This window comes from Tenrec ecaudatus, chromosome 2 (assembly GCF_050624435.1).
Source record: "Tenrec ecaudatus isolate mTenEca1 chromosome 2, mTenEca1.hap1, whole genome shotgun sequence".
In the NCBI taxonomy this organism is placed as follows: domain Eukaryota; kingdom Metazoa; phylum Chordata; class Mammalia; order Afrosoricida; family Tenrecidae; genus Tenrec; species Tenrec ecaudatus.
Window position 1 is genome coordinate 288,211,705 of NC_134531.1, and position 26,464 is coordinate 288,238,168.

At 44.8% G+C, this 26,464-nt stretch overlaps 1 protein-coding gene across 6 annotated transcripts in view; it reads right to left on the reverse strand.

Moving 5' to 3' along the window:
- SIDT1 (SID1 transmembrane family member 1) overlaps positions 1-26,464 on the reverse strand; it is a 124,722-nt gene that overhangs the window by 70,129 nt on the left and 28,129 nt on the right. For all 6 annotated transcript variants that reach the window (XM_075543464.1, XM_075543463.1, XM_075543461.1 and 3 more), the window contains exons 2-3: positions 16,484-16,605; positions 15,172-15,342 (exon numbers count right to left, since the gene is read on the reverse strand). In XM_075543464.1, the coding sequence (XP_075399579.1) occupies positions 15,172-15,342; positions 16,484-16,605 (293 nt within the window). The remainder of the gene's footprint in view (positions 1-15,171; positions 15,343-16,483; positions 16,606-26,464) is intronic.

Below are 26,464 nucleotides of genomic sequence, written 5' to 3' on the forward strand. Positions count from 1 at the left end.
ACACCGGTCTATAAAGTCCTCTTCAGACTCACACAACACATGCAATGATGCCGAGTGCAGGAAGATCACAGGCCAGTGGGTGGAAAGTCTTGTGGATCCAGTGGCGGTGGAAGCATCTCAGCACTAATGTGGGTCTCTGGGCGGCTCCTCCAGCTCCAGGGTTCTGGCTAGATCAGTGTAGCTCCATGTGGCTTGTCAACAGGAATGTCTCCCAGGGAGACAAGCAGAGAGAGAGTGTGTGTCCCACTTCCAGTGAACTATTTGTCTCCTTTGCGCCTTCAAATGAGGTCATCAAGCTGCAATCTGATTGACAGGCTAGACTCCACCCCTTCACTCTTAATAGTCTCAAGTTGACCCCAGATTATGTAACTGCCACACTCACCCATGCAAGTCCACTGCACTCTCACTGCTCAGGCTGCTGTGAAACCAAACCCGAGAGGAGGCTATGACATGACGTTCAGCCCTGCAACGCAGCCTCCATTTCTAGGAATCTGAACCTGAACTTGCCTCCACTTAGCAAAAAAGCCCACATGGAAGAAGCACACCGGCCAGTGCGATCACGAGGTGCCCAAGGGACCAGATATAAGGCATCATGCAAAAAAAAAAAAAGATGTGTGAGTATGTATGTGTATATATGTGTATATGTATATATGTATGTGTATATATATATTATATTAAATGAAGGGGGAAGTGCAGAGTGGAGACCCAAGGCCCAAGTGTCGGCCAATGGAGATCCCCTCATAGAGGAGTTTAGGAGAGGAGATGGGTTAATTAGGGTGCGAGGTAGTACCGATGAAGAACACAGCTTTCCCCCAGATCCTGGATGCTTCCTCCCCCCAACTACCATGATCCGAATTCTACCTTGCAGGCCTGGATAGGACAGAGGCTGTACACTGGTACATATGAGGGCTGGAGGTACAGGGAATCCAGGGTGGATGATACCTTCAGGACCAAGGGTGTGAGGGACGATGCTGGGAGAGTGGAGGGTGAGTGGGTTGGAAAGGGGGAACTGATTACAAGGATCCACATGTGACCTCTTCCCTGGGAGAGGGACAGCAGAGAAGGGGGGAAGGGAGACTCCGGATAGGGCAAGATATGACAAAATAACGAGGTATAAATTACCAAGGGCACATGAGGGAGGGGGGAAAGGGGAGGGAGGGGGAAAAAAAAAGACCTGATGCAAGGGGCTTAAGTGGAGAGCAAATGCTTTGAGAATGATTGGGGCAGGGAATGTATGGATGTGCTTTATACAATTGATGTATGTATATGTATGGAGTGTGGTAAGAGTTGTATGAGTCCCTAATAAAATGTAAAAACAGAAAAGAGGAGAAAAAAATGATTAGGGCAAAGACTGTACAGATGTGCTTTATACAATTGATGTATGTATATGTATGAACTGTGATAAGAATTGTATGAGCCCCTAATAAATTGTTAAAATGGAAAAAAAAGACAGAGAGAGGTGAAAAAATAGTATTATCATTAAAAAAAAAACCAACTCAAAATAGCTTTTGTTCCCTTTCAGAAAGGGGCATGTCAAGGCATTTAATCAAGATGTTTATAATTGGAAGTACTGCTTAGAAGCAATAAAAACTGAGCACAGTTTCTAAGGTAATGACCAACCACGTAGAGTGTAAGAAGACTAGGTTTGCAATTGAGCTCCCAGCAACAGATACAGATGTGTACCCACTGTCAATAGAACTTGCCACTGATGCCAAAGGTTAATTCTGTTGAACATGTCCAGTCTGAGTCACTTAGAGAAACCAAAATTAAACTCAAACTCACTGCCACTGAGTTAAATCTGAACTCACAGCGACCCTATGGGACAAGGAGGACTGTCCCTGTGGGTTTCTGAGACTGTAACTCTTTACAGGAATAGAAAGCCTCATCTTTCTCTCAAACACAGTGTTAAACCCAGTTATGTGTTTGTTCCAGAGATTCCAAGATCAGAGTTCAGGGCCCTGGGCAGTGTGGGGCTTGAGGGCGTGCCATCTGCTGTTACCAGGACAACTCTGGGCCTGGCCTCCTCTTTGCTGCTCATTCAGGGGAATGAAGAAGACACTGCTTTTCTTGGCTAGCAACAGAAAGCATGCTCTTTCCGGGAGCAGCCAGTTTTCTTTGGCCAGATATTTGTTCTTTATCCCGCTCCCTGCCACTTGAATTCTAGTATAAAACTGAATGTATGGACACAGATATGAATTTTATTCCTTTCTTGCTCTGACCCCCCCTTCACATTTTATTGACTAATATTACACATCCAAACTCTGAGATCATCTTGTTTCTTTAATATGAAGACATTTAAGTCCGCTTTTTCATGGAGTCAATAGCATGTACAAAACAAACATCGTGTCCGTTGTAGATGAAATGATATAAATGTAACTTCCTTCCTGGGGTGCTTAACAGGGGTGGGCAGGGTTTATTTTTCTAAGGGCCATTAATCCACAGAACAAAGCTACGTGAGACTCAAATTCACTTTTCATTTGAGATCAAGGAAGGGCATGGATTTTCAACTTGTTTCAAAAATGAAACGCAAGCAATAAATGCTTAAAACATGAATAGAAGGCTAGAAACGGATTTTGTTTCCTTGTATTGACTAATTTGAGGAGGAAGGGAGGGAGGAAAGAAGAGAGAGGGTAAGAGACCAGAAGGGCAGATAAGGGAAATGGGGAGAGGGAGTGGCTAAAGGGCTGAGAGGGAGGCCATGGAGAAGGTGTGGAGGGCAGGTCCACAGGTGAGGATTACAGGGTACTGCTGAGAGACAAGGACAATAGTTCTTGGGGTGAGTTTTACAGGACTGTGAGCCATACAGAATCCTATGCAGCTTATCCTAGCGAGGCCCAGAACAGCACTGCACAGAGCAGAGTAGGTGTTCAAAGCCCACATGTTGTTTGCTAAAGAAAGGTATTACTCACTTGGCATGTGGACTTTCTATAGCCTTCCCTGTTTCCTCCCCACTGCCATCTGCCCTGAGCTCTCTTACCTGCTCCCTCCTGCCTTCTCACATCTGTGATCCTGCCCCTCTGATCCTCTGCACACGTGCCCCAATCCTATCGGTTCTTTCCATCTCTGGGGCTTCGCTTTTACAAATAGCCAATGCTCCTTAAAATGTACTCTGCCTTGAAAACCCCAAAAGCTCCACAGCTGGAGTACTTACAGCGATAGAGGAATACGGAAGAGTAGCAAGATACAAGATCAATAACCAGAGGTCGGTAGGTTTTCTATACACATCGGATAGGACCATGGAAGAGGGGATTAAGAAGAAAGTACCCTTCACAGTAGCTAAGAACAAACTGAAATACCTAGGAATATATTTACCAAAAAATACTAAAGACCTATACAAGGAAAATTATAAGCTCCTACTACAGGAAACCAAAAGCGACCTCCACAAATGGAAGAACATCCCCTGCTCATGGATTGGAAGGCTCAACATAATAAAGATGACAGTCCTTCCTAAAGCACTTTACAAGTTCAATGCTATACCAATTCAAATACCATCAACCTTCTTCGAAGAATTGGAAAAACTGACCACCGATTTCATATGGAGAGGGAAGAAACCCAGAATTAGCAGAGAACTCCTCAAGAAGAAGGACACAGTTGGAGGACTCGCCTTACCCAATTTTAATGCCTATTTCACAGCTACAGTGGTCAAAGCAGCATGGTACTGGCAAAACGACAGACATTCAGACCATTGGAAAAGAATAGAAAGCCCAAGAATGAAACCATCAGCATATAGACAACTGATCTTCAACAAGGGTCCCCAAACCATCAAGTGGGAAGCGGATGCCCTTTTTAACAAGTGGAGCTGGAAACAATGGATATCCACATATAGAAAGATGAAACAAGACATTTACTTCACCCCATGCACAAGAATAAACTCAAGGTAGATCACAGACCTAGAAGTTAAACCCCAAAGCATCAGGACCATCAAGGAGGGAATTGGGACCAACCTCAGAGCACTGGCCCAGGGAACTCATAGGCTCACTGCAATAGGGAAGGGTACACACACAGGTGAACAGGAAATCGACAAATGGGATTTAATAAGACTAAAGCACCTGTACACCTTGAAAGACTTCACCAAGAGGGTGACAAGACAACCCACAGACTGGGAGAGGATTTTTAGGAATGACACATCCGACAAAGGGCTCACTACTAAAATCTACACCATCATGACCTGCAAAAAGAGGAAAACAGTTAACCCCCTAAGGAAGTGGGCAAAAGAACTGAAAAGAACTTTCACTAGGGAGGAGACCCATATGACCAATAAGCATATGAGAATGTGTTCTAGGTCATTAGCCATAAGAGAAATGCAAATCAAAACAACCATGAGATACCACCTAACACCCCTGAGACTAGTCCTAATCAGCAAATCAGAGAGCAACAAGTGTTGGCAGGGCTGTGGTGAAGTAGGACCCCTCTTCCACTGCTGGTGGTCATGTAGATTTGTACAACCACTGTGGAAAGCAATCTGGAGATACTTAAAGAAAATGGAAATTAATCTACCTTATGACCCAGTCATCCCTCTACTGGGCATATTCCCGATGGAAGCAACAAATAAAACACGACCAGTCATCTGCGCTCCAATGTTTATTGCGGCACAATTCACAATTGTAAAGACTTGGAAACAGCCTAAGTTTCCATCGATAGATGAGTGGATTAGTAAACTCTGGCACATACACACAGTGGAGTACTATGCAGCACCGAAAAGCACAGACGATCACATTTAACACATCATTTCGTAGGAAGAGCTGGAAGGAATCATGTTAAGCGAGGTAAGCCAAACTCAAAAGGACAGGTATAACACGAGTCCCCTGAGGTAAGTACAATCAGCATGCCAGGAATAGAAGAATAAACACCTATCTCGCAATAAATGGTGAAGCATAGATAGTTGGAGGGAGGGCAGGCAACACCTAGGGAGGTACATGAAGGTAAAGAAGGAGAAGGGGGGCAGGTGGAGGGAGAAGCGGGGTGGGGAGAAACAAAGTGGATGGCATGGGAGGAACAGGGCACTAACCCATCCAGGGGTAGAGTATTGGTTGTGTCCCCATAGAACTGGAACATGCACACGGACCCCACCATGACACGCCAAACAAGGAGGGCAATGTAATGCATGGAGGAATCCACAAAGAGACTGGACCATACGCTGGCCCTAACCAGAATTAGCCCGACCCCAATTATCGAAGGGAGCACCACAGAAAATGAAAATAGATCGTCTGGTGTGGGAAAGGAACTGACCTACCACACCACACCCAGAAGGATGCTGAAGCAAAGGAAGGAGGAAGAACGGAGCAGAGCACACCTGGGCCCACCAAGCTCAGAGGACAATAGCCCGGCTTGAAGGGCCCATTGTACAGAGAGGACCATATAGCCGGCCCCACAGCGAGATGCGACATCCTGCACTGACCCATGGCCCTACACGGGACAGCACCAGAGACACAGTGGGGGATGTGCGACTGAGCTGATCGCACCACACTGAGGCAAAACACTGGGGGCATGCAATGGAGCAGCGGGGGAAGCAGAGCAAGGAGGTCCCCAGGGAGTATGAAGGATGGACTTTGGGGCCAGGACGTGGCACCCCATCAGACTCATCCAGAAAACACTCCTAAAGGTCAACAAACAGACCTTGAACTACTAACAGCCTTTCCCCCCCCCATTTTTTGTTTTCTTTTCCCTCTTCTTTTACATTTTGTACGTCAGTGGCTTTTTTGGTTGTTAGCATGTCAGCATTGCTGCTGTCGACGCCTTGTTCTTATGTGCCACTTTGGTGCTGTCCAAGCCATCTGCATTTGTATGCACATATTACTATATCTGCAGGTCCACCTAGACAAGATAGGCTGGACCAACAATGTGAGAAGAAAATAACAGGACCAATGGTTCCAGAGGGACATGAGAGTGTGGGAGGTAGGGGAAGGGAGGAGGTGTTGGACAACCCAGGGACAAGGGAACAACTAGTGGTTCAAAACCAGTGGAGGGAGGGAATGGGAGGACTGGTAGGGAGTGACCAAGGGCAAGGTAACTGAGCGGAATTACTGAAACCAGAATGAAGGTCGAACATGGTAGTGGGATAGGAGGATAGTGTAAGGAAATAGAGGAAAGGAGTAGGTGGCAAAGGGCATACATAGAGCCCTAAATACAGACAAGTACATATGTAAATACATTTATGATTATGGGGGAAATAGACCTATGTACATATATTTATAGGTTCAGTAGTAGGGTAGCAGGTGGACCTTGGGCCTCCTCACGTGCATTCCCTCAATACAAGAGCACCTTGCTCAGCTAAACGGTCATTCCATGATACCTACCTTCCTGACATGATTGCTGAAGACAGACGTGTGCATAAGCAAACGTGGTGAAGAAAGCTGATGGCGTCCAGCTATCAAAAGATATAGCGTCTGGGGTCTTAAAGGCTTGAAGACAAACAAGTGGCCATCTAGCTCAGAAGCAACAAAGCCCACAGAGAAGAAGCACACAAGCCAATGTGAACACGAGGTGTTGAAGGGATCATGAAGCAGACACCAAAGAGCAAAAACCATCATTGTGTGATCACCTTCTCCACATAAACGCTGAAGACGAAAGTGTGCAAAAGTAAGTGTGAAGAAGGCTGATGTGATGGTGCCCGGCTATTGAGAGATATAGCGTCTGGGGACTTAAAGGCTTGAAAGTAAACAAGCAGCCATCTAGCCCAGAAGCAACAAAGCCCACATGGAAACAGCACACCAATATGTGTGATCATGAAGGGCCGAGGGGACCAGGTTTCAAGCAACAAAGGTGGGGGGAAAATCATATCATCGTGAATGAGGGGAGCACATGATGGGGACCCAATGCCCATCTGTAGACAAGTGGACATCCCTTGCAGAGGGATAGTGTGGGGGAGATGAGTCACTCAGGGTTCAGTGTAGCAATAATGAAACTCACAACCTTCCTCTAGTTCTTAAATGCTTCCACCCCCCAACTAGTATCATGATCCCAATTCTACCTTGTGGACCTGGTTAGACCAGAGGATGCACAGCGGTGAAAGTAGGGATCTGGAAACAAAGGGAATCTAGGACAGATGAACCCCTCAGGACCAATGGTGAGAGTGGCGATACTGGGAGGAAAGGGGGTTAGAAAGGGGGAACCGATCTCGGGAATTTACATATAACCTCCTCTCTGGAGGATGGGCAACAGAAAAGTGGGTGAAGGGAGACGCCGGGCAATGTAAGATAAAATAATAATTTATAAATTATTAAGGGTTCATGAGGGAGGGGGAAGCAGTGAGGGAGGGGAAGGGGAAAAGGAAAATGAGGAGCTGATTCCAGGAACCCAAGTGGAAGGCGAATTTTGAGAATGATGAGGGCAGCGAGTGTATAAGGGTATGTATACTCAATTGATGTATGTATGGATTATGATAAGAGTTGTATGAACCCTAATTAAATGATTTTTTAAAATGTACCCTGCCTCTCTACCTCTGAATGCATCCATAAGACTGTACTCTCAACTATCTTTAAAACAGGATAGCAAGCAAACACACGCCAACGCAATGTCTCCGACACCTACGCGCCCTCTCGTTCACAAAACAAGGATCATCTACTCTCATTGCCCATTCTTCCCTCCATCCCCTGCGATCAAGGTGCTTTCCCGAGATTCTCCTGAATTTGACCTTGCTGAGGATCGCACGCTGCGCTCCTTGCAGGATGACACTGACAACCACTCCCTTTGTTGTGAAAAATCTCACTTTGACTGAGTGCCACCTACTTTTCCCTGGTTTTTCTAACACACTTGGCTATGCCTACACAGTCCTTGGTCTGTCTGTCTCTCTCTTTGAAATACCGTGTGTGTGTGTGTGTGTGTGTGTGTGTAGCACATACATCCAATATAAGGTTGTGCAAGCATTATCGTGATCTATCCAAAGTCTCTCATCATCCCAAACAAAAGAGTTATTACTCCTTAAGCAATCACGCTCTGTTCTCTCCTCCCCTCCCAGTGTCCGGTGTAGCCTCTGATCTGCATTTCTGCCTTGAAGAGTTTGCCTTGTTAAGACACTGCATGGAAGTGGAATGATAAAGTATTTGTGTTTTTGTATCAATCTCTTCTAAAGAAAAAAAACACCCTTTTCGTGAGTTGCATGAAAGTTTACGAGCAAATCAGTTTTCTATTCAACAATTCATACACGTTGTTTTATGTCATTGATTGCAATCCCCACAATGAAGCATCACTAATCCCACTTCCTCCCTGTTTCTTGTCACCAGCCCTCCCCCGCCTTCCTACCCTTTTCTGACTGTTGTCCTTGGGCGAATGGTGCCATCTCTTTAAATCTCCAATGGCTGATGACTCTAAAACATGTGACCCTCTTTCATGTTATTGTTTCCCACAGAAAGTTGCCAGTGGTTTGGCTGAAACTTGAGCCATTCCATCGGGTGAGTTCATTTCCAGACCTGAAGATTGAGACCTTCCCATTGAGAGCGCATTTCCCAACCCATTCCTTAGATGAGAATGGCACTCCCTCCATTCCGCTCTGGGTCTCCCTATTTTCCTTAGCCAAGGTGATCTGCAGGCAAGAATTTGATTGCCACAAAACCTCACCAACCTTGTGAGCGAATCCAAAGGCTCCACAGTGTAGCCTGGAGCTTATCTCCTGATAGCACGGAAAGGTGACCGCCTGCCAGGCCTCTCGGTCCTCCACGATTCCCAAGCACCTCAAACGCCAAACCACCAAAGTGGAATGTCTGCCCACTTCTCTGGTTCTGGTCTATGGCTCCTTGTCAGTAAACCTCACCGGGATCCTGATACGAATGAAGAGCTCTTTTACTCCTTCGGTGCGGCCCCTTTCCACATTGCTGTGATCACCAGCCTTGTTGACTGTGTCCGTGTAAAAGTAACTCGAGACAGCTGGGTCTACCTGTCCCCCTCTTAGCACCACCTTTTTATTTTTCTTAATCATTAAATAGAATTTTTTTAACTTTAAAAATATCAAATTTTAATTTTGGAACAGGTTTCCATGTAAAGAAAAGCGTTAGCATTCTTATATACCCCATATCTGCGTTCCCATATACCACATATCCAATGTCTCTTAGGATTGACGTCTTCCATTAGAATGGTATATTTGTGTTGATTGATGAAACAACATGGATAGACTTATATGCATATAATTATTATACTAGGCACATAAGCCCACCCTTTATTAAGATTTACTGAGTTTGTACTTATTGTACTGCCTCTGTCCCAGGATCCCCCCTAACACCCTGTATTGTCTGTAGTGGTCACGCCGCCTTAGTCTCTTCCTGGTTGTGACAATTCCTCAGACTTCCGTTGTGTTTGATCACCCCCATTGTGTTGAGACACCCTCGCCATGCATTTTGGTAAGAATATTCCTCAATGGGGATTTGTCTGATGTACTTCCTCCTGATGGGCTTTGGGGAGAAGCGCCCCACATCCAAACAGCCATTTTCATCACATCGTATCAGAAGTGGATGTCGTCCATACCACTGTTGATATCAGTCTTCAGCACAGCTCGGGTACTGTCTGCCACGTCTTTCCACTATAGACGTATTCTGTTTATCCTGGTCCCACACAAGGAAGTCGCCATTCAAACCCCACACTTAAGGAGGGAGTTACACGTTCCCTGGATAAATTACTTGGAGTTCTTTTAAAAAATGTTTTCATTAATCATTTTATTGAGGGGGCTCTTACAGATCTTATACCAATCCATAATTCAATTGAATTAAGCACACTTGTACATATGTTGCCATCTTTATTTCCAAACAAACCATTGTCTTTCTACTTGAGACCTTAGTATCAGCTCCTCTTTTTGCCCCTCCCTCCTCCACCCTGGAGAATCCTTGCGTATCTTACACTGTCCATTGTTTCCCTTCACACACATCTCTATTATTCATCCCCCTTGGGGGTGGGTGGGTTATATATTCAACCTTGTGCTCAGGACCCTCTTTCTGCCCCTCCGCCTCCCCGCCTCCAACACACACACACCTGCATGGTGTCGATACTTCCCCTGCTATCCTGAGGGGGTTATTTGTCCCGGATCCTGTGTGTTGGGAGCTGTTATCTGTTCCAGTGCACATGCTCTGGTCTAGTGGGATTTGTAAGGTAGAACTTGGTAATGCTAGAGGGTGGGGGAAGCATTCAGGAACTAGAGGGATAATGTGTGCTTCGTCGGTGCTACACTGCACCCTGGTTGAACCGTCCCTTCTTTGTGACCCTTCTGTGAGGGGATGTCCAATTGTGTACAGATGGGCTTTGGGTCTCCACTCCGACCCCCCTCGTTGACATCAATATAATTGGTTGTTTTGGATTTTTTGGTACCTGACACCTGATCCCGTCAGCACCTCATGATCACACAGGCGAACGTGCTTCTTCCATGCCTTTGCACCAGTTTTGCACAATACAGTGTGCAGCAACAATCACAAAACAATCGTGACTGCGCCCTTTAGTCTTCCTCAATAGCAAAGGGCAATTACGTGACAGAGTAAAATGGTCTGAAAGTCCCTTTCTTTACTCATTTTGTCTCTCGTGGCAGCATGTGTACAAATGGGCTTGATGCAATGGAAATACGGATTGCTATAGTAGTTGTAAGAAGCCCCAAGAAGATGATTTATTAAAACATTAAAAAAAAACAGCCTAAAAGAATCTGATCTTTTAACCCTCTCTGACTTCGTTAATGTTCTTCAAGGCCATCTTCCTTATTTTATTCCTAATTTCCCCTCACTCACAATCTCTTTGCAACAAATACGCAACTTGGCTGGGGTCGTCGGTCAGGGCGGTGAACGGGATTCATCAAGGATTAGATTCTTGATTCTGTCACAAATGTTTATTAAATTTGTGACGATCCCAGGTGTGTTTCATGACTCTTTTTTTAAGTGGTCATTTACTCTTCTGTACAAATGGTTTGAATCAACTAGACCCCCAAGTTCTTTCTCTTCCTAAAATGATGATCCTAGAAGAGAAGTCCTAGAATCTATTCCATATATCGAAGCCTTCCAATGAAAAACACGCAACAGAAACAGTCATGTTGGGAATTTGGGGCTAACTCTTTAGTGTACTGATTGAGACCTAGAGACCAGATACCCATTGCCACCCTTCCCTGGATCTCTGGGCAACCGCAATGCTTGACGTGGGATAGCACCCCGCAAAAGCTGGTCAGGGAGGAAGAGAACGGTCTAGCTCAGCTTCAATCTGTTCTCACAAAAGTCCGCGTAACTGAGTGCACTTTGAAATGCTCTGAATGTCTGGTGGCTAGGGCCAAGTCACATTATAGGAGGTGAAAACAGACAACAATATGAGGGCATCGACTTGCATTTTGGCTAGGATGAAAATCATCGGCTCATGCTCGCACTGAGCGGAAGCTTGTGATTTCTTTTTCACAGAGTTCTATGCTCCAAAGGACCTCTTAACCTTGCAGAAAAAATGGGCCGACATTTCAAGTGCACTGCCACCAGGTGAAGCAATACTTCAAGGCCGCACAGTGAGGGTGATAAAACTCAGTTGTACTCTAGTCCAGTCATCTGCTGCTACTCCCGTCAAATGCTTAACTATGCCCTCTCATATCTTTCAATATCAGAAACAGATGTTTTAAAATAATTAAAATTAAGCTTAAGTACCAGATTAAGAAATTGTGTTTGGGTAGTGTTTTAAAAATTGGGTGGCATTGTAGAATCACTTTGGAAACCACACACACACACACACACACACACACACACACACACATACACACACATATGTATTTATCAATCAATGCCAAGAGGTTTTTAGGGTTTTATTTTTTTGGAGTTTGGTTCTGTCCAGGTATGTCTGTACCACGTTGTTGTTAGGTGTCATCAAATTGGTTCCAGGTGGGTATGTGATGTGTATGCATGTATGTATATTATATATGCATAGGTATGGATTTAAAGGGAGACCTGGTGGTGTAGTGGTGACATGTTGAGCTGAGGTCCATAAGGTCCGCAGTTCAAAACCACCATCCCGGAAACAGCTACCATCTTGGAAATTTAAATAAATTGAATGAAAGATAATAGATTTTTTTCCCATAAACTTTTTGAAGCTCCTTGTATCTATAAAATACATTCTATTTAGTATAATTTGCTAACATAGAACTTTTTATGTGTGTGTGGATAATCCAGATATTATTTCTGAATCTGGAAATTTGCTGTTGGTTTCTTAAAAACATTACTTCATGAGTGCCTGACTTCTATTAAAAAGTTCAGAAGTAGCCTGCCTGTTTTATTTGCTCCACTGAATGTAATTTGCCACTGTCCCCTGACTGGGTTTTAAGTAGTCTCTGTACCTGTGATTTTTATCAGGTTGATGGGTTCTCCTTACAGTTCACAGTGATTCCTGAAAGTAGAGCTTCCGCCAGTTGGAAGGAACTGCTCAGTTGCTGTCCTTTCATGGACGGCTTTTGCTCTGGTCCCTTTTCGTCTTTTCTTAGAACAGGGTTTTGTTCCTGCCCACCCTCTTTTAATAATGTACACACATGTCCACTCATGACGCTAACATGAACCTGTCCGGGTTAGATGCGTGCACTTCACTGGGTGAATCTAAACACGGATTCCCCTTCTGAGCCTTCTGCTCCAGAGAGCTCCTCCTTTTACATACAAAAGCAAACACTTTCCATTGTGCTTTGGGAAGGTTCCTGGAGCAGAGCACCCTTAGCCTCACAGTTAACAACTCGTGAGCATTCTGCTGCTCCCCTCGCCCCCCACCTTGATCCCATTCCTCCTTTGTCTCCCAGCTTCATGCCTCCTTTCTTCCAAACGCCCGCACTTTGTCCTTGGAGAAGCACTGGCCTTTTGGAGATCTCATTCCTGCCTCAGAATATCCATACGTTTCAGGGAACTGTGGGCCAGCCCCGAAAGTGACAGCTTCTTAACCCTTGTAGGGATTAGAGGTCTCACCCTAGGATACCAGAGCCCCAGGAGGGTGGGCAGCAGCCAGGAGTGTGCTTGACTTTCTGTTATTGATTTGTAGGCATTCATTATACATATACATATACGTGTGTGTGTGTATAAGGGTTGGGCTGAGATCCACAAAGTCGGCTGTTTGAAATCACCAGCTGCTCCTTGGGAGAAAGATAGGGATTTCTATTCCCATACAGAGTTACCGTCTCAGAAACCCAAAGGGGGCAGTTCTCCCCTGTCCTACAGGATGGCAATGAGGCGGCCTCGACTCGCTGGTAGTGAGAGCCCTTTGGCAGTGGTGTGTGGGCAGAGTACATTCTCCTAGTTTAAGGACCGCTCTTTTCCCCTCTTAATGGTGCTGCGTGATACATAGAAATGATAACTTATATAACCAGTGTTTCCTCTTTTTATTGTCCCCCTCTATCAAAATACCCGCTGTAAAATAAATGAGTTGTTGTTATGGAGAATAGGCATGATTTATCATTCATGGGTCTACTTCTGTGGGCTGTATATTGGCTAATGGTAATAGAAGTTTCAATAAAATTATTGTTGTAATCTTAGAATACACCAAACATGCTATTACTGCTGAGTTATTTTTGCTCACAGTGAACCTCTGTAGGGTTTGTGAGGTTGTGAATATTTATGGAATATTCCGGCTGAGCAGCGATGATTGTAAAATGCAGACCATGTAGTCAGCAGGTACGTGCTTACCAGGAAGCACCACCATAGTCTATTATTAGTCTGCATCAGTTATGGACATGATATGTTCTCGTGAAATAACATGTACTTAAAACACAAAGGTCTGCGGAGCTAGTTTGCACTCTTTGAGAAGTCTCAGACTAGGCCAAGGGAGAAATGTCCCTAGAGTTTAATGTTCTTCTGGAGGCATGGCCTCCACCGCTCTGTTGAAGCTTTCACCCAGGTTGACATGTTGATCTGATACGCGTCACCTCTGGGCGTGAGCAGGTCCCTTTGAGGCCATAGCCCCGACTAAACTTATTGCATCCCACCGATCACATAAACAATTTGAACTGGTGTGTCCCCACCTCCAGTTCCGGGAGGACTTCGTGCTTGGTAAAGGGGAGGGTCAGTGCGAAAAAGAAAGTCCTTTAACGAGATGGATTGTCATGCTTGAACATGGCAGTGCCTGGAGGAGTGACACAGACCAGGCCATGTTCGTGCTCTTGTACAGAGCACAACAGTGATCAGCGCCAACAACACCGCCTGCAGCCCAACTAACTCAGCTCAAAGTGTGGAAGTAAGGAGAGGGAGAAAAGAGTCGCTAGGTTTGCACACACACACACACACACACACACACACGTCACATAGCCTACCATTTCTGCCTACATACGTTCTTAATCTGGAGGAAGAAAACTCAGGTAGGGAAAAAACAAAGCTTGATGTCCTCAAACAACAATAAAAGACTCATTCATCGTAGTTGGTTTGGTTGGTAGGTTGGCAATACCAAAGTGCCCCGTTCTCCAGAACAAACGAACAAAAGACGCGAAGGGGAAAAGGACGTGGATTTAGCATTGTGCAATTCCCCATGACCATGGACCGAGGATGGGAGTAGCCTGGCTAACCTGCAGAATGCATCAGAAAGTGGATCGTTGCAGTCGCAGTCAGGTTACAGTTTAGCATCCTATCATTTAAGCTTCCTTATAATCCATTTAAGTCTGTTCTAGTTTTTTAAAGGCTATTTTCTGCTTTCTTTTCTATTGAAGCTTTTATCTGTTTTACTTTGTGACTGTTGTCTGTCTGTAGAGGAAATGCACAAGAAGGTGAAACTGTAGGCACAGCGGCCCGATGAATGGATCCTCAGGGGTCTGGCAGGGGAGGTTAGGGGACATGGGGAACTAAGAAGGATGAGTACAAGGTCGAAGAAGATGCTCCAAGAGTGATAGTGGTGGTGACTGTACAACTCTTCAAGATGCGCTTGAACTGTGTGATATGTAATTTATATGCCAATAAAACTGTGAGGGGGGGAAAAGGGAACCAGTTCTCAATGACTCTTGCCTAGATGCCAGATGGGACAAAACCCTTCTACTGGCCCTCTGGGACAGACAGACTTCTGAGGGCCACTGCTCTTCCGCTTTGCTCCCACCCCTTCTCCTTTTGTACTGCATAGACTGTGACCATGCGGCCCAGGTAGGAAAGGCAGGAAAGTTCAGGAGGTGAGCACGGACTGCACCAATGAGATCATAGCACAAATCCGTGGGGACGGGAGCTGAATTGAGCACAAGGAGGGAGGGCAAACGAAGAGGCAGACGCCACACAGAATCTGGCTTACCGGAGCTGGAAGTGCTTGATCTTGGTGACCAGCAGTTGGTACTGAGCCCCTAGGGGCGCCATGGATGCCACATCTACAAAGATCAGCTGCTGCAAAGGTCCCGTGTCATTGGTCGCTTCTAAGGGACATAAGGTGCGGCTCACTTCCTGGTAGCTGTAGCTCCTCTGGTAGCTGCAGGAGCCAGCGGTGGGGGCGGGGGAACGCCAGCAAAAACAAGAAGAGACTCAATGAACAGGCAGGGAGAGATGCCTCTCATTTCATTTCTCCCACATTTATTTCAAAGTCCTCAACCTGTCCTTCCAGACTGGACCTGTTGGTAGTGAGTTTCAACTGGTGGTGTTGGGACGGGGCTGTATGATATCAGGGTTGTGAGGATCCGCTCTGTCGCCCCGTTCATGCTCCATTACAACATTCTGCTGACTCAGCGAGGAAAACGTGTCCAATGCTGAGAGTCAGCCGTCCTGATAAAACAACCAGTGTGCTCTGTTCCCCAAAGTGGAATACAAAGAGAGCGTCACGGGAGGCTGTTGAAATCAGTACTTCCAACCTTCAAGTGCTTCAGCCTTTACATATTAATGAACTACATATGAGTGAAGAGCTCGTGTCTGTCTGTCTTCGGGGCCTGCTCTTCCTAGTGCAATGGTCTGGTACAGCTGCCCCCATGGAAAGGTAAGCTCCAGAGGGCAGGGGCTCTGCCTTTCCCCTTAACCGCTGGGTCCCCACTACACCCATCACTTGGTGGTGCTCAGTCAGTGCTACTGAATGAAGACCGCATACATCCTCTGTGGTGGACGGGGCGCTCTCCCACCAGAGGGAAAGAAATGCAGGAGAAAACGTCATAGGGAAAAATTCTACCAGGTATAAAGCATCCCGGCAGCATTTATCTGAAGTTGGAAGAAGAGGAAATTGGACAGAGCTAAAAAGCTAGGGGTAGGCCCTATAGACTGCACTTGAACAAAACAAAACACAAACAAAACCGATTGCCCTAGGCGCTGAACCTTGCTGTGGCCAGCCTGTGTGCCAGAGCAGATCTGTACTCTGCAGGGGGTTCAGCGACTGGCTTTTCCGAAGCAGATTGATAGATCTTTTCACGTGGCATCAATGGGGAGAGGTTGGAGCTGAAACATGCAGGTGAACAGCTGGTTACTGGTTTGTGTTACCCAGGAACATGGTGGACACTTGGTCTGCATACAGTATCAGCATCCCAAACCTCAAAAGTCTTCTTTCCCCCAGGATAAGATCAACCAAGTTCTAGGGCACTGAAAGGAGCAACATATGGGGAGATTTGGTGCCTAGGGAAAGGCCCACTTACAGTCCTTGGAAGAGCAGTGGAACCTGCCAGGATAGTACCCCTTTCTGCTGGCGAACGACAACGAGGACCGGGAAATCGAGGTTCTCAGAGGAACTGTTCACGTACACCCGCACTGCATTCACCTGCAAAGTGGGGCAGAGAGAGAGAGAATGAACACACACACACACACGCACACACACACACACACACGCACACTTCATAGCTGCCATCTGAGTCTCAAAGGCACTTTAATTTCTGACATTTTTCTCGCAATAATCGAATACCCTGGCTTTCTTGCTTTATTCAGATTACAACCGCCTAAAAGCAACACCAGACACTGCCATCCAGCCAAGGCTGACTCATAGAGACCCGGAAGGATGGGGTAGAACAGTCCCCGTGGTTCTGAGGCTGGAACGATTCATCTTTTCTGCCTGATAGCCACAGTGGGTCTCAGCCTTGCTTGTACACTGAAATCACCAGGGAGATCTAAAAATATGGAGGCTTGTGCCCAGTCCTCTTGGACTTGGACTTAATTGGTCTTGGGCAACGTCAACTTATGGAGGCTGCAGACGGCAGGCTGAGCGGTTTGAACTGGACAGTCAACCAAAGATTGGAAAATGTGCACTGGAAAGTGGATTGCAGATTGGAAAATTGCTGAAGCTATAGATTGGTTAAAATTTAACAATTAATTACTTATTTTTTGGCCCATTATTAATTTGTTCTATTTCTATTCTGTTTTTTTGGGCGTGATGCTTTTCTGTGTTTTATTTTGTTGGTGATAATGAAGGGCGGGGGGTGTTGTTGTAATTTTCTGTACGTGAAATCTAGAATAGGTAAATCTAAGAGGCAGTAAGTAGATTAATAATTTCAGGGTTACGGCAGGGAAGATTGGGGGAATGTGGGGAGCTAATAATAATGGATGGAAGAATAAAGAAAACTGTCTAACATTGATGACCACACAACTCTTTTAAATATATATAAGCCACTGTATGGTATATGAACTATATGTCAATGAAGGGGTTAAAAAAAGATGGGGAAATGAGGCCACAATAGAAAAAGGAAGACACAGGGCTTAAGTGGAGAGCAAATGCTTTGAAAATGATGAGGGCAAAGAATGTACAGATGTGCTTTATACAATTGAGGTATGTATGGATTGTGATAAGAGTTGTATGAGTCCCTAATAAAATATTTAAAAAAATAACTGGGATTTTAAAAAAGAAAGAAAGAAAAAGGAAGAAACAGATGTGCTTATCTTTTTCTATTAACAAAAATCTAAAGATATAAATACATTTTTAACAAAGATCCTAACACGGAATCCAGGAACAGGAATGGGAGCAGTGAAACCAGGAAGGTAGGAGGAAGGTGGGAAGAGGAGGAGAAGAGGGAACCAATCACAATGACTGACTACATTCTCTCCCACCACCCTACCCCACCAGGGATGAACAACAGAAACCACGGGGGAAGGGAGACAGTGGTCAGTGTAAGACATGAAAATAATTTATCAAGGGGTCACGAGGAGGGAGGGAAAAAAGAAGAGCTGATACCAAGGGCTCAATAGAAAGTAACTGTTTAGAAAATAATGATGGCAACATATGCACAAATATGTTTGATACAATTGATGTATGGATTGCAATAAGAGCTGTAAGAGCCCCCAATAAAATGATCTTTTAAGAAATAAATTAGATTAAAAAGAACCTAAGTAATATACACGCTAAAGGTACAAATATCTTAAAAAAAGAAAAAGAAGCTTAATAATTGACTCTCGTTGCAGTCAGTTTCAGCTCATTCTGAACCAACAAACAGAACAGAACTGCTCCTTAAGTGTTTCCACCACTATAACTCATTTTGGAGAGAGATTGCCTCATCTTTCTCCCAAGGAGTAGTTGGTGGGTTTGAACCTCTGACCGTAAGGTTAGCAGCACAACTGCATAACCCACTACCCCATCAGGACACCTGAAAGGTCTGATAGGTCACAGAAACACTGCAAGTGATTCTGTGCTTCAAACCACAATGTTATCGCAACGTCTCCCTAAAGTCTCACAGAGGCCTGCTGCCGCTGCCACCGGCAAATCATGAGCCCCCAGAGCGACAGATACTGGAGTGCTATTCCCTCTTTGCCTCCTTGCAAAGTATCCATCGAGTCCTGATGAATAAAAATTGCTTCCTTCTATCAGCAGCTCCCTGGCTCCATCAGCTCTACCACACATTCAAAATGGAAACCGAGATGAAGTGGACCAGCATGGACATCATCCACGACCACTGCTGCTACATCATATCGTCATATTGCTGCATCGTTCTCCCGAACCAAGCCACTGTTTTGCTTTTGAATGTTTAAACAGCCCGAGAGTAAAGCATTGATGAGATTAAGCGCAAGCGCATGGAAAAATCTTTCTTGTGTCTACACTCTAAGTGTTTCCACGGAAATTATACTACGGCTGATAGTTGTCCTGACCAATCGTTAGGCCAGACCTCTTTCCTAAACTCTGGATGTTCCATAGGTCTCTCAAACTCAACACGTCTGAAATGGAATCAATCGCCCCTTTAAACTCAACGTCAACGTCTTCTGAGTGTCCTGGCTCGATGGGTAGCACTAACAGAAGCATTCACCGGCCTCACGTGCACCAGGTTTAGAGGCCATTACATTAAAACAAACCAGTTGCGGGCAAGTTGTTGCCAACACATCGTGACAGTTGGAACAGAGCAGGGGCCCTGGTGGCATAGCAGGTTCTGCATTGGGCTGCTAACCACCGAGTCAGTCAGGCTTTCTATTCCCATAGAAAGTGACAGTCTCAGGGTTGCTATGGGCTGGAGCGGACTCGATGGCAGTGAGTTAGGTTAGTTCCGTTAGAATGGGGCATAACGGCCTGAAAGAGTTTTCAAGTCTGTAATCTTTACAGAAGCCGACGGCCACGTCTTTCTCCCATGGACTGTCTGGTGGTTTCGAACAGCTGACCTTTCTGTTGGCAGCCCAGCACTCTAATCCTGGTGTCACCCGGATTCTTAGAAGACATAGTAACCAAAATAAAAGCAAACTCACTGCCATCAAGTTGCTTCCAATTGGTAGGGACCCCGTAGGGCAGAGTAGAGTTGCCCCTTCGAGTTTCTGAGACATTAAATCTTCACAGGACCAGACAGCCTGGTCTATCTCCTGAAGAGGAACCGGTGGGCTCAAACCACTGACCTGAAATTAGCAGCTCAGTGCATAGCCCACTGTACCAGCAGGGTGCCTGTAGAGGGCACATTAGTCAGCCTCAAAGCCATGAAATGCGCAAACTTCATGGAGGATGTACGCTCTTCTGTCTTTCTTAGGTACTTTATGCCAGGGGGTATGTCCTTCAAATTTTTCCCACTATGCTTTAAGGCCCTGGTGGTGTAGTGGTTACACGTTGGGCTGCTATCCTCAAGGTCAGCAGTTCGAAACCACCAGAAGCTCATCGGAAGAAGAACTGGACTTTCTATTTCTGTGAACCAGTACAGTCTCGGAAAGGCACAGGGGGTCACTATGAGTCAGCACTGACTCGATGGCAGTGAGTACTTTATGCTAATGGAGCAGCTCTTCTCAGATTTTAGAGTGCTTTTTAACCATTCAAATCCTTCAAATCTACCCCCAAATTTCTGAGTCAGCAGACCAGGAATGGGACTTAGAAATATGAGCTTTCAACAAGACATATTCTGATGTCTGTGTCTTGGGATTTACATGCTGGGAAGTCATGTTGCGAAGATACCACCGGATGGATTTCTCCATGGATGACCTCTTTTATCAGCCCCGCCCCTCCCTCACTGTCATGGAGTCCATTCGGCACTGGGCAGAACAGTCCCTGTGGGTTTCTGAGACTCTCGCTCTTCTAAACTCATTCAAAACCAAACCCACTGCCATCAAATCAATACTAGCTCATAGCGACCCTGTAGGGCAGGGGTAGAACTGCCCCTGTCAGTTTCCAAGACGGTTACTCTTCACGGGAGTAGACGCCCCATCTTTCTCCTACAGAGAGGCTGGTTGTTTCAAACTGCTGACCTTGCTGTGAGTGGCCAAATCATAACCACGACGCCCCCAGGCTCCTCAGCAAATCCCAGTTGCCCGGTCTTCCAAGCCGCACATGAGAGGACCAGCAGTGATGGTTGGCAGGGGCTGGACTGGGCAGCCAAGAGGAGGTGTGCTAGAGGAGAGCAGAGCAGCTGTGCCATCGACACGTTTTTTGATGTTAATCTCCACCCCCTGATTTTAGTCCTGGTCTGGCTCTTGTAATCTACTTACTCTTTTTATTATTTAATAATGACCTTACAGATGCAGCTATAATAAAAACTAACTCAGAGATTGTGCTATAACGCAGTTTTCAAAATGAGATTAGAAGAGGGGATAGAAAACCCCGGGCAGTGTTTAAGATGAACAGATAGTGGGTCATCCTCAGGAAAGAACACTGAGAAACGTGCTTACCTTTCCAGAGACGGATGTGCTGCCGAGAAAACTGGATTACGTTTGTAGCAGCGTAAGAGCAAAACTAAACCAAGGACATAGTATTGACTGTGGATAATGACATGGACATGTTGTCACAGATCATTCTTAAGAGCCAAGTTAAAAAAAAAAAAGATTTTCCCTCCTGTTGCTTCTTCGTGTTGTCTAGACAGCAAGAGTAATTTTATTACACCCCCCCAATTTTCCTATATTTACTACACACAGGAAATTACACTCTAGCTAAAAGATAATTAGTGAGATGTTCACACATCTCTGACAGAAGGGCATGCGTTATTATATAAGGTTTGAAGCTTGGAGACTTCCTTTTGAATCTTTTAGAATGTCAACTGAACGAAAGCTCAGCATGATAGGTAATATGTCTCTGCCACATTAAAGAAAATGAAAATGAGTTTCATTAAAATAGTTTATTTCTTTCTGCTAAAATAATGAGGTTGCAGAATGTACTAGTTGGACCATTAGATTAATAATTATAAGCACTGTAAGAGCCACCAATAAAATGATGTATTCAAATAAATTTTAAAAAAGAACCAGGGATTATTGGTTTCTATTATAAAGCACACCATTGTTTTCCTATAGGATCACAAAAAATACCCAACTCCTCTTTTAAAACAAAGGCAACAAGGTTTGCTAATCATTCTTATTTTTTAACTATTTATTATGAGCTGAGTTGAGTGAAGGTTAATAGAATCAGTAACCAGTTTTACATGCAAAGGTTCCTATTCATCTGGTTTCAGTTCATTTGTTGCAATCCCCTCAAGGTAACTTCACCCCTCCCACCTCCTCCCTGTCTTCCCTGCCTCCTTTACCCCTGTGTCCCTGCCCTTTCTGAACTTTGTCCTTGGATACGCACCATTCTTTGGCTCCCAAATGGTTTGTGATTCTCATGGGTGCACGCACCAACAGTGCTATGATTCCCCTACAAGACTGTCCATTGCTGGACTGAAAATCGAGTCACGTGTGGATTCAGCTCCAGACCCAAAGGGTGACCAAGGGGCTTCGAGTCAGGGGTTCCACTAGCCTCTCTGTCTGAACGGCAATCCTGGCTTCTTTAATCATTTTGAGGTTTGCTCCACATTTTTCTCTCATTGTATCCAGGACCTTTCAATGTACCGTATATACTGGTGGATAAGCCGAGTTTTTCAGCAACATATTTTATGCAGTTTTGTGGTAAAATTAGGTGCCTCGCTGATATTCGGGTTGGCGTCTACTCGAGTATATACGGTAACGCCTTTCTGAGCAATTGGTAGTGGTAGCCCGGCCATCCAGGTCTGCTGGTCTCAGGGTCACGGAGATGGAGGTTTGCGTGGTGAATTCCACTAGACTAATTGCTTCCTTCCGGGTGCCTTTGATTTTCATCATTCATCTCTTCTCCGGATGGAGAGACACCCATAGTTGCAACTCAGATGGCCACGCGTGGGCTTTTAAGACGCCAGTTGCTACTCCCCAAGGTAGAATAAAGAACATTGTCTTTGTGGACCATAGCTTCTCAAGCTTGTTTCTCCACTCCTCCTCTTTTCAGGAGAAAAAAAAAAAAAGCATCCGGCCCAGTCACCCTAACAGTTGAAACTTTAATTCTATAACCCATATTCTAGGATACAGTATAGTACTGGCTTTTACAACACCGCCCCTCTCCTCCGTGAGATCATTCCCATGTCACCAGGGACTGGCATCACCCCCGTTGGGGTGGGCTATACATTGTTGAGGACTATGTTATGCCAATTGGCTTGGTGTCCCCCAAGACTATGGTCCTGATCCTCCAGGCCCACCAGCTCGTTCCCTCGAGGAAGTTGGAGGTTGGTTATGTCTAAAAACTCATAACTTTGCGTCCTGTGTGCGCCACCCCACTCATGGACACAGCTGCCGCCCAGATAAACACACTTCCACTCTCCATCCCACACCTTTCCCCTGCACGCCTACCCATGCGTTTGTTCACAGGTCGCTTATTGCAGAATTATGTACATAACAGTATTTGTCTCTGTTGCCATTGACTTTGCATTAACTTCTCAAAGTTTTCCTGTCTCCACCATTTGTTTACACCATTTCCTCATTTAACTTTGCCATTGCCTACATTGCAAATTGATATCTGTGGTTTCCTATGTTCAGTTTTGTAGGTTTGTTTGGGGCAATGCCTGGGGCTGCTAACCATAAGGGTCAGCAGTTCACCACGGCCAGCTGCTCTGTGGTGGAAAGACGAGGCTTTCTACTCCTCTACAGAGTTACAGTCAGAGAAAGTAAAAGGCAGGAAACACCACTGGTGCCTGCGCCATGCTCACAATTGTCATGTTTGAGACCGTTGTTGAAGCCACCGTGTCCGTCCATCTCATCAAGGGCTCTGGCACTTACATAATCTCCTGTCAACTTGCAAAAAAGGTGGAGCCTAGCCTCATTTTTTCTCCTTCCTCCCCACTCCCCCCTCCCTCATGTACCCTTGATAATTTATTATTATTATTTTGTCATGTCTTACACTGTCCGACTCTCCCTCCTTTCAGTAATAGTTTCTTTCTTTTAAAAAAATTAAATCATTTTATTGGGGGCTTGTACAACTCTTATCACAATCCACACATACATCCTTTGTGTCAAATACTCTTGTACATTTGTTTCCCTCATCATTCTCAAAACATTTGCTTTCTACTTGAGCCCTTGGCATCAGCTCCTCATTTTCCCCCTCCCTCTCTGCTTCCCCCTCCCCCATGAACCCTTGATAATTTATAGATTATTATTATTTTGTCATATCGTATACCTACCAATGTCTTCCTTCACCCATTTCTCTGCTGTCCACCCCCCAGGTAGGAGGTTATATGTAGATCCTTGTAATCAGTTCCCCCTTCCTCTCTCACCTTCCCTCCACCCTCCCGGTACTGCCACTCTCACCACTGGTTCTGAGGGGCTCATCTGTCCTGGATTCCCTGTGTTTCCAGTTCCTAGATGTACCAGTGCACATCCTCCGGTCCAGCCAGATTTGTAAGGTAGAATTGGGATCATAATAGTGGGGGTGGGGGTGGGGGAGGGAGGAAGCATTCAAGAACTAGAGGAAAATTATATGTCTCATCATTGCTACATTGCACTCTGCCTGGCTTGTCTCCTCCCTGAGACCCTTCTGCAAGTGGATGTCCAATTGCCCACAGTTGGGCCCTGGGTCCCCACTCTGCACTCCCCATCATTCACAATGCTATGATTTTTTTAGTCTTTAATGCCTGATACCTGATCCCTTTGATATCTCATGATCTCACAGGCTGGTGTGCTTCTTCCATGTGGGCTTTGTTGTTTCTCAGTTAGATGGCTGCTTGTTTATCTTCAAGCCTATAGGATCCCAGACTCTATATCTTTTGATAGCCGGGCACCATCTATCAAAAGATATAGCATCTGGGGTCTTAAAAGCCAAAGATAAACAAGCAGCCATTTAGCTGAGAAACAACAAAGCCCACATGGAAGAAGCACACCAGCCTGTCCAGACATGATCGCTGAAGACAAAGCAGGTGCATAAACCAATGTGGTGAAGAAAGCTCTTTCTTTACACATATGAATCCCCCTGGACTTGTCTACAGTCAGCCCAGACTACTACAAGGGCCTTCCTCTTTTTCGCTGCCCCTCCACTTGACCAAGCCTGAAGGCTATACAGTGTCTAAGCCCACTAATGTAAATTTGTAAAGAAGCAAAACAATGTCACATTTTGGATGTATATGTCTTCACTAAAATATATATACAGGGAAATAATAAATACAAAATGTAAGATAAGGTTTTCACCTTATGTTTGAAGGATCTGAGATATTATTCCACTTACTACAATTACATTGAAGCTGGTTGAAGACACAGTTTTGTGCGTCAGAGACTTGTTATTCACATGACAGCTGGCAGCGTTAGCAATTCCTCATGTCCCCAAATATCACAAAGGTGATGCTAGTGAGCCCAGATGGAAAGTTACAAATGCAGTAGGGTTCAGGACAGTAGAGGAACCTTGAATTTAGAGAACTCAAATTTTCAGAATAGACAGTAAACCTACCTAACTTTTGCTCCAGAGAGAGAACCTTCTCTTTTCTGAGCCTGTCTGCCAGACAAACATCTTTGAAATGACAGTTTAGAACCAACGTTACTCAGTCTTTGCCTGCTCGATATGCAGTTAAGAGTCTGTCTCACAGCGTGGTCATTTTTGGGAATAGAGAAAGAGAAGTAGCATCAGTGTTCAGGTCAACAGGAAACTTGAGCTATGTTCTTATTTTTTAAGATGAGTCATAGGTACCCAGGTATTGGCTGCATTGTCTTATATGCCTGTTAACATGTCCAAATACATCCTAATAGTAGTTTTTTAAAAAGAAGCCTTGATACATTAGGCATTGTATTTGCTCACTTTGGGGAGAAAACTCTCATCTCATACAAGTTTTTAGGCACTTGGTTATTCAGGGATATGGCAAACATATTGCTTTCTTGATTGGTGGTGTCATGGTCTATCTTTAATCTAGTGCCTAATCTAACTTCTGCTATTCACATATGTGTATCACAGACACACCATCTGTATTTGTGCTTCAGAATGGTGCTTAAGGGTGGGTGCTTAAGAAACACTGGTTACCAGCTGCTTTCCTTTTTATTTTTAGAATTATTTTGCTTAATGATTTTATTGAGATATAATTAACATATCATACAGTTCAGTAGTTAAGTCATATTAAGGAGTTTTGTGCATTCATTACCACAGTCAACTTTGGAACATCAATTCCTTCATGTACCATTGCTGTTGACTCCTCATTTCCCTCACCTCCCATTCTGTGCCCTTAGGTAACTATCAATCTCTATTGCTTTCTTCTTAGACCCACCCAAGTTGACTTCCCTATACAGGAAAACACACAAAGCAAAGACAAAAAGAAAAAAAAAACGATCCAAAAACCAAACAGGACCCAGTAACAATGACATAAATAAGTAGAGAACAATCACAATAAAACAGCAGAAAATATTAAGCAATGAGAATAAATTACAAATGGATCAGAAGGGAGATCCAATGGCAAGGCGTTACATTCCAGTCTAACTACCGCTGATAAAACACCCTTTACAATGTTCTTTGTCTGATATGAAGCTAGTTTCATTCCTAGACTATGGTCTGTGGAGATTTACCAGAGATTCAATCCACATAGGAACTCCGCAAATGGATTTCCGGATTCCACTATCACCTACAATGTTTCGCAAAGTGGGTGTTTACAATGTTCTTTGTCTGATATGAAGCTAGTTTCATTCCTAGACTATGGTCTGTGGAGATTTACCAGAGATTCAATCCACATAGGAACTCCGCAAATGGATTTCCGGATTCCACTATCACCTACAATGTTTCGCAAAGTGGGTGTTTACAATGTTCTTTGTCTGATATGAAGCTAGTTTCATTCCTAGACTATGGTCTGTGGAGATTTACCAGAGATTCAATCCACATAGGAACTCCGCAAATGGATTTCCGGATTCCACTATCACCTACAATGTTTCGCAAAGTGGGTGTTTTGAATTTTAGCTGTGGTACCATTCCCTCCTTCGGGTTTGGAGTTTATTCTTTA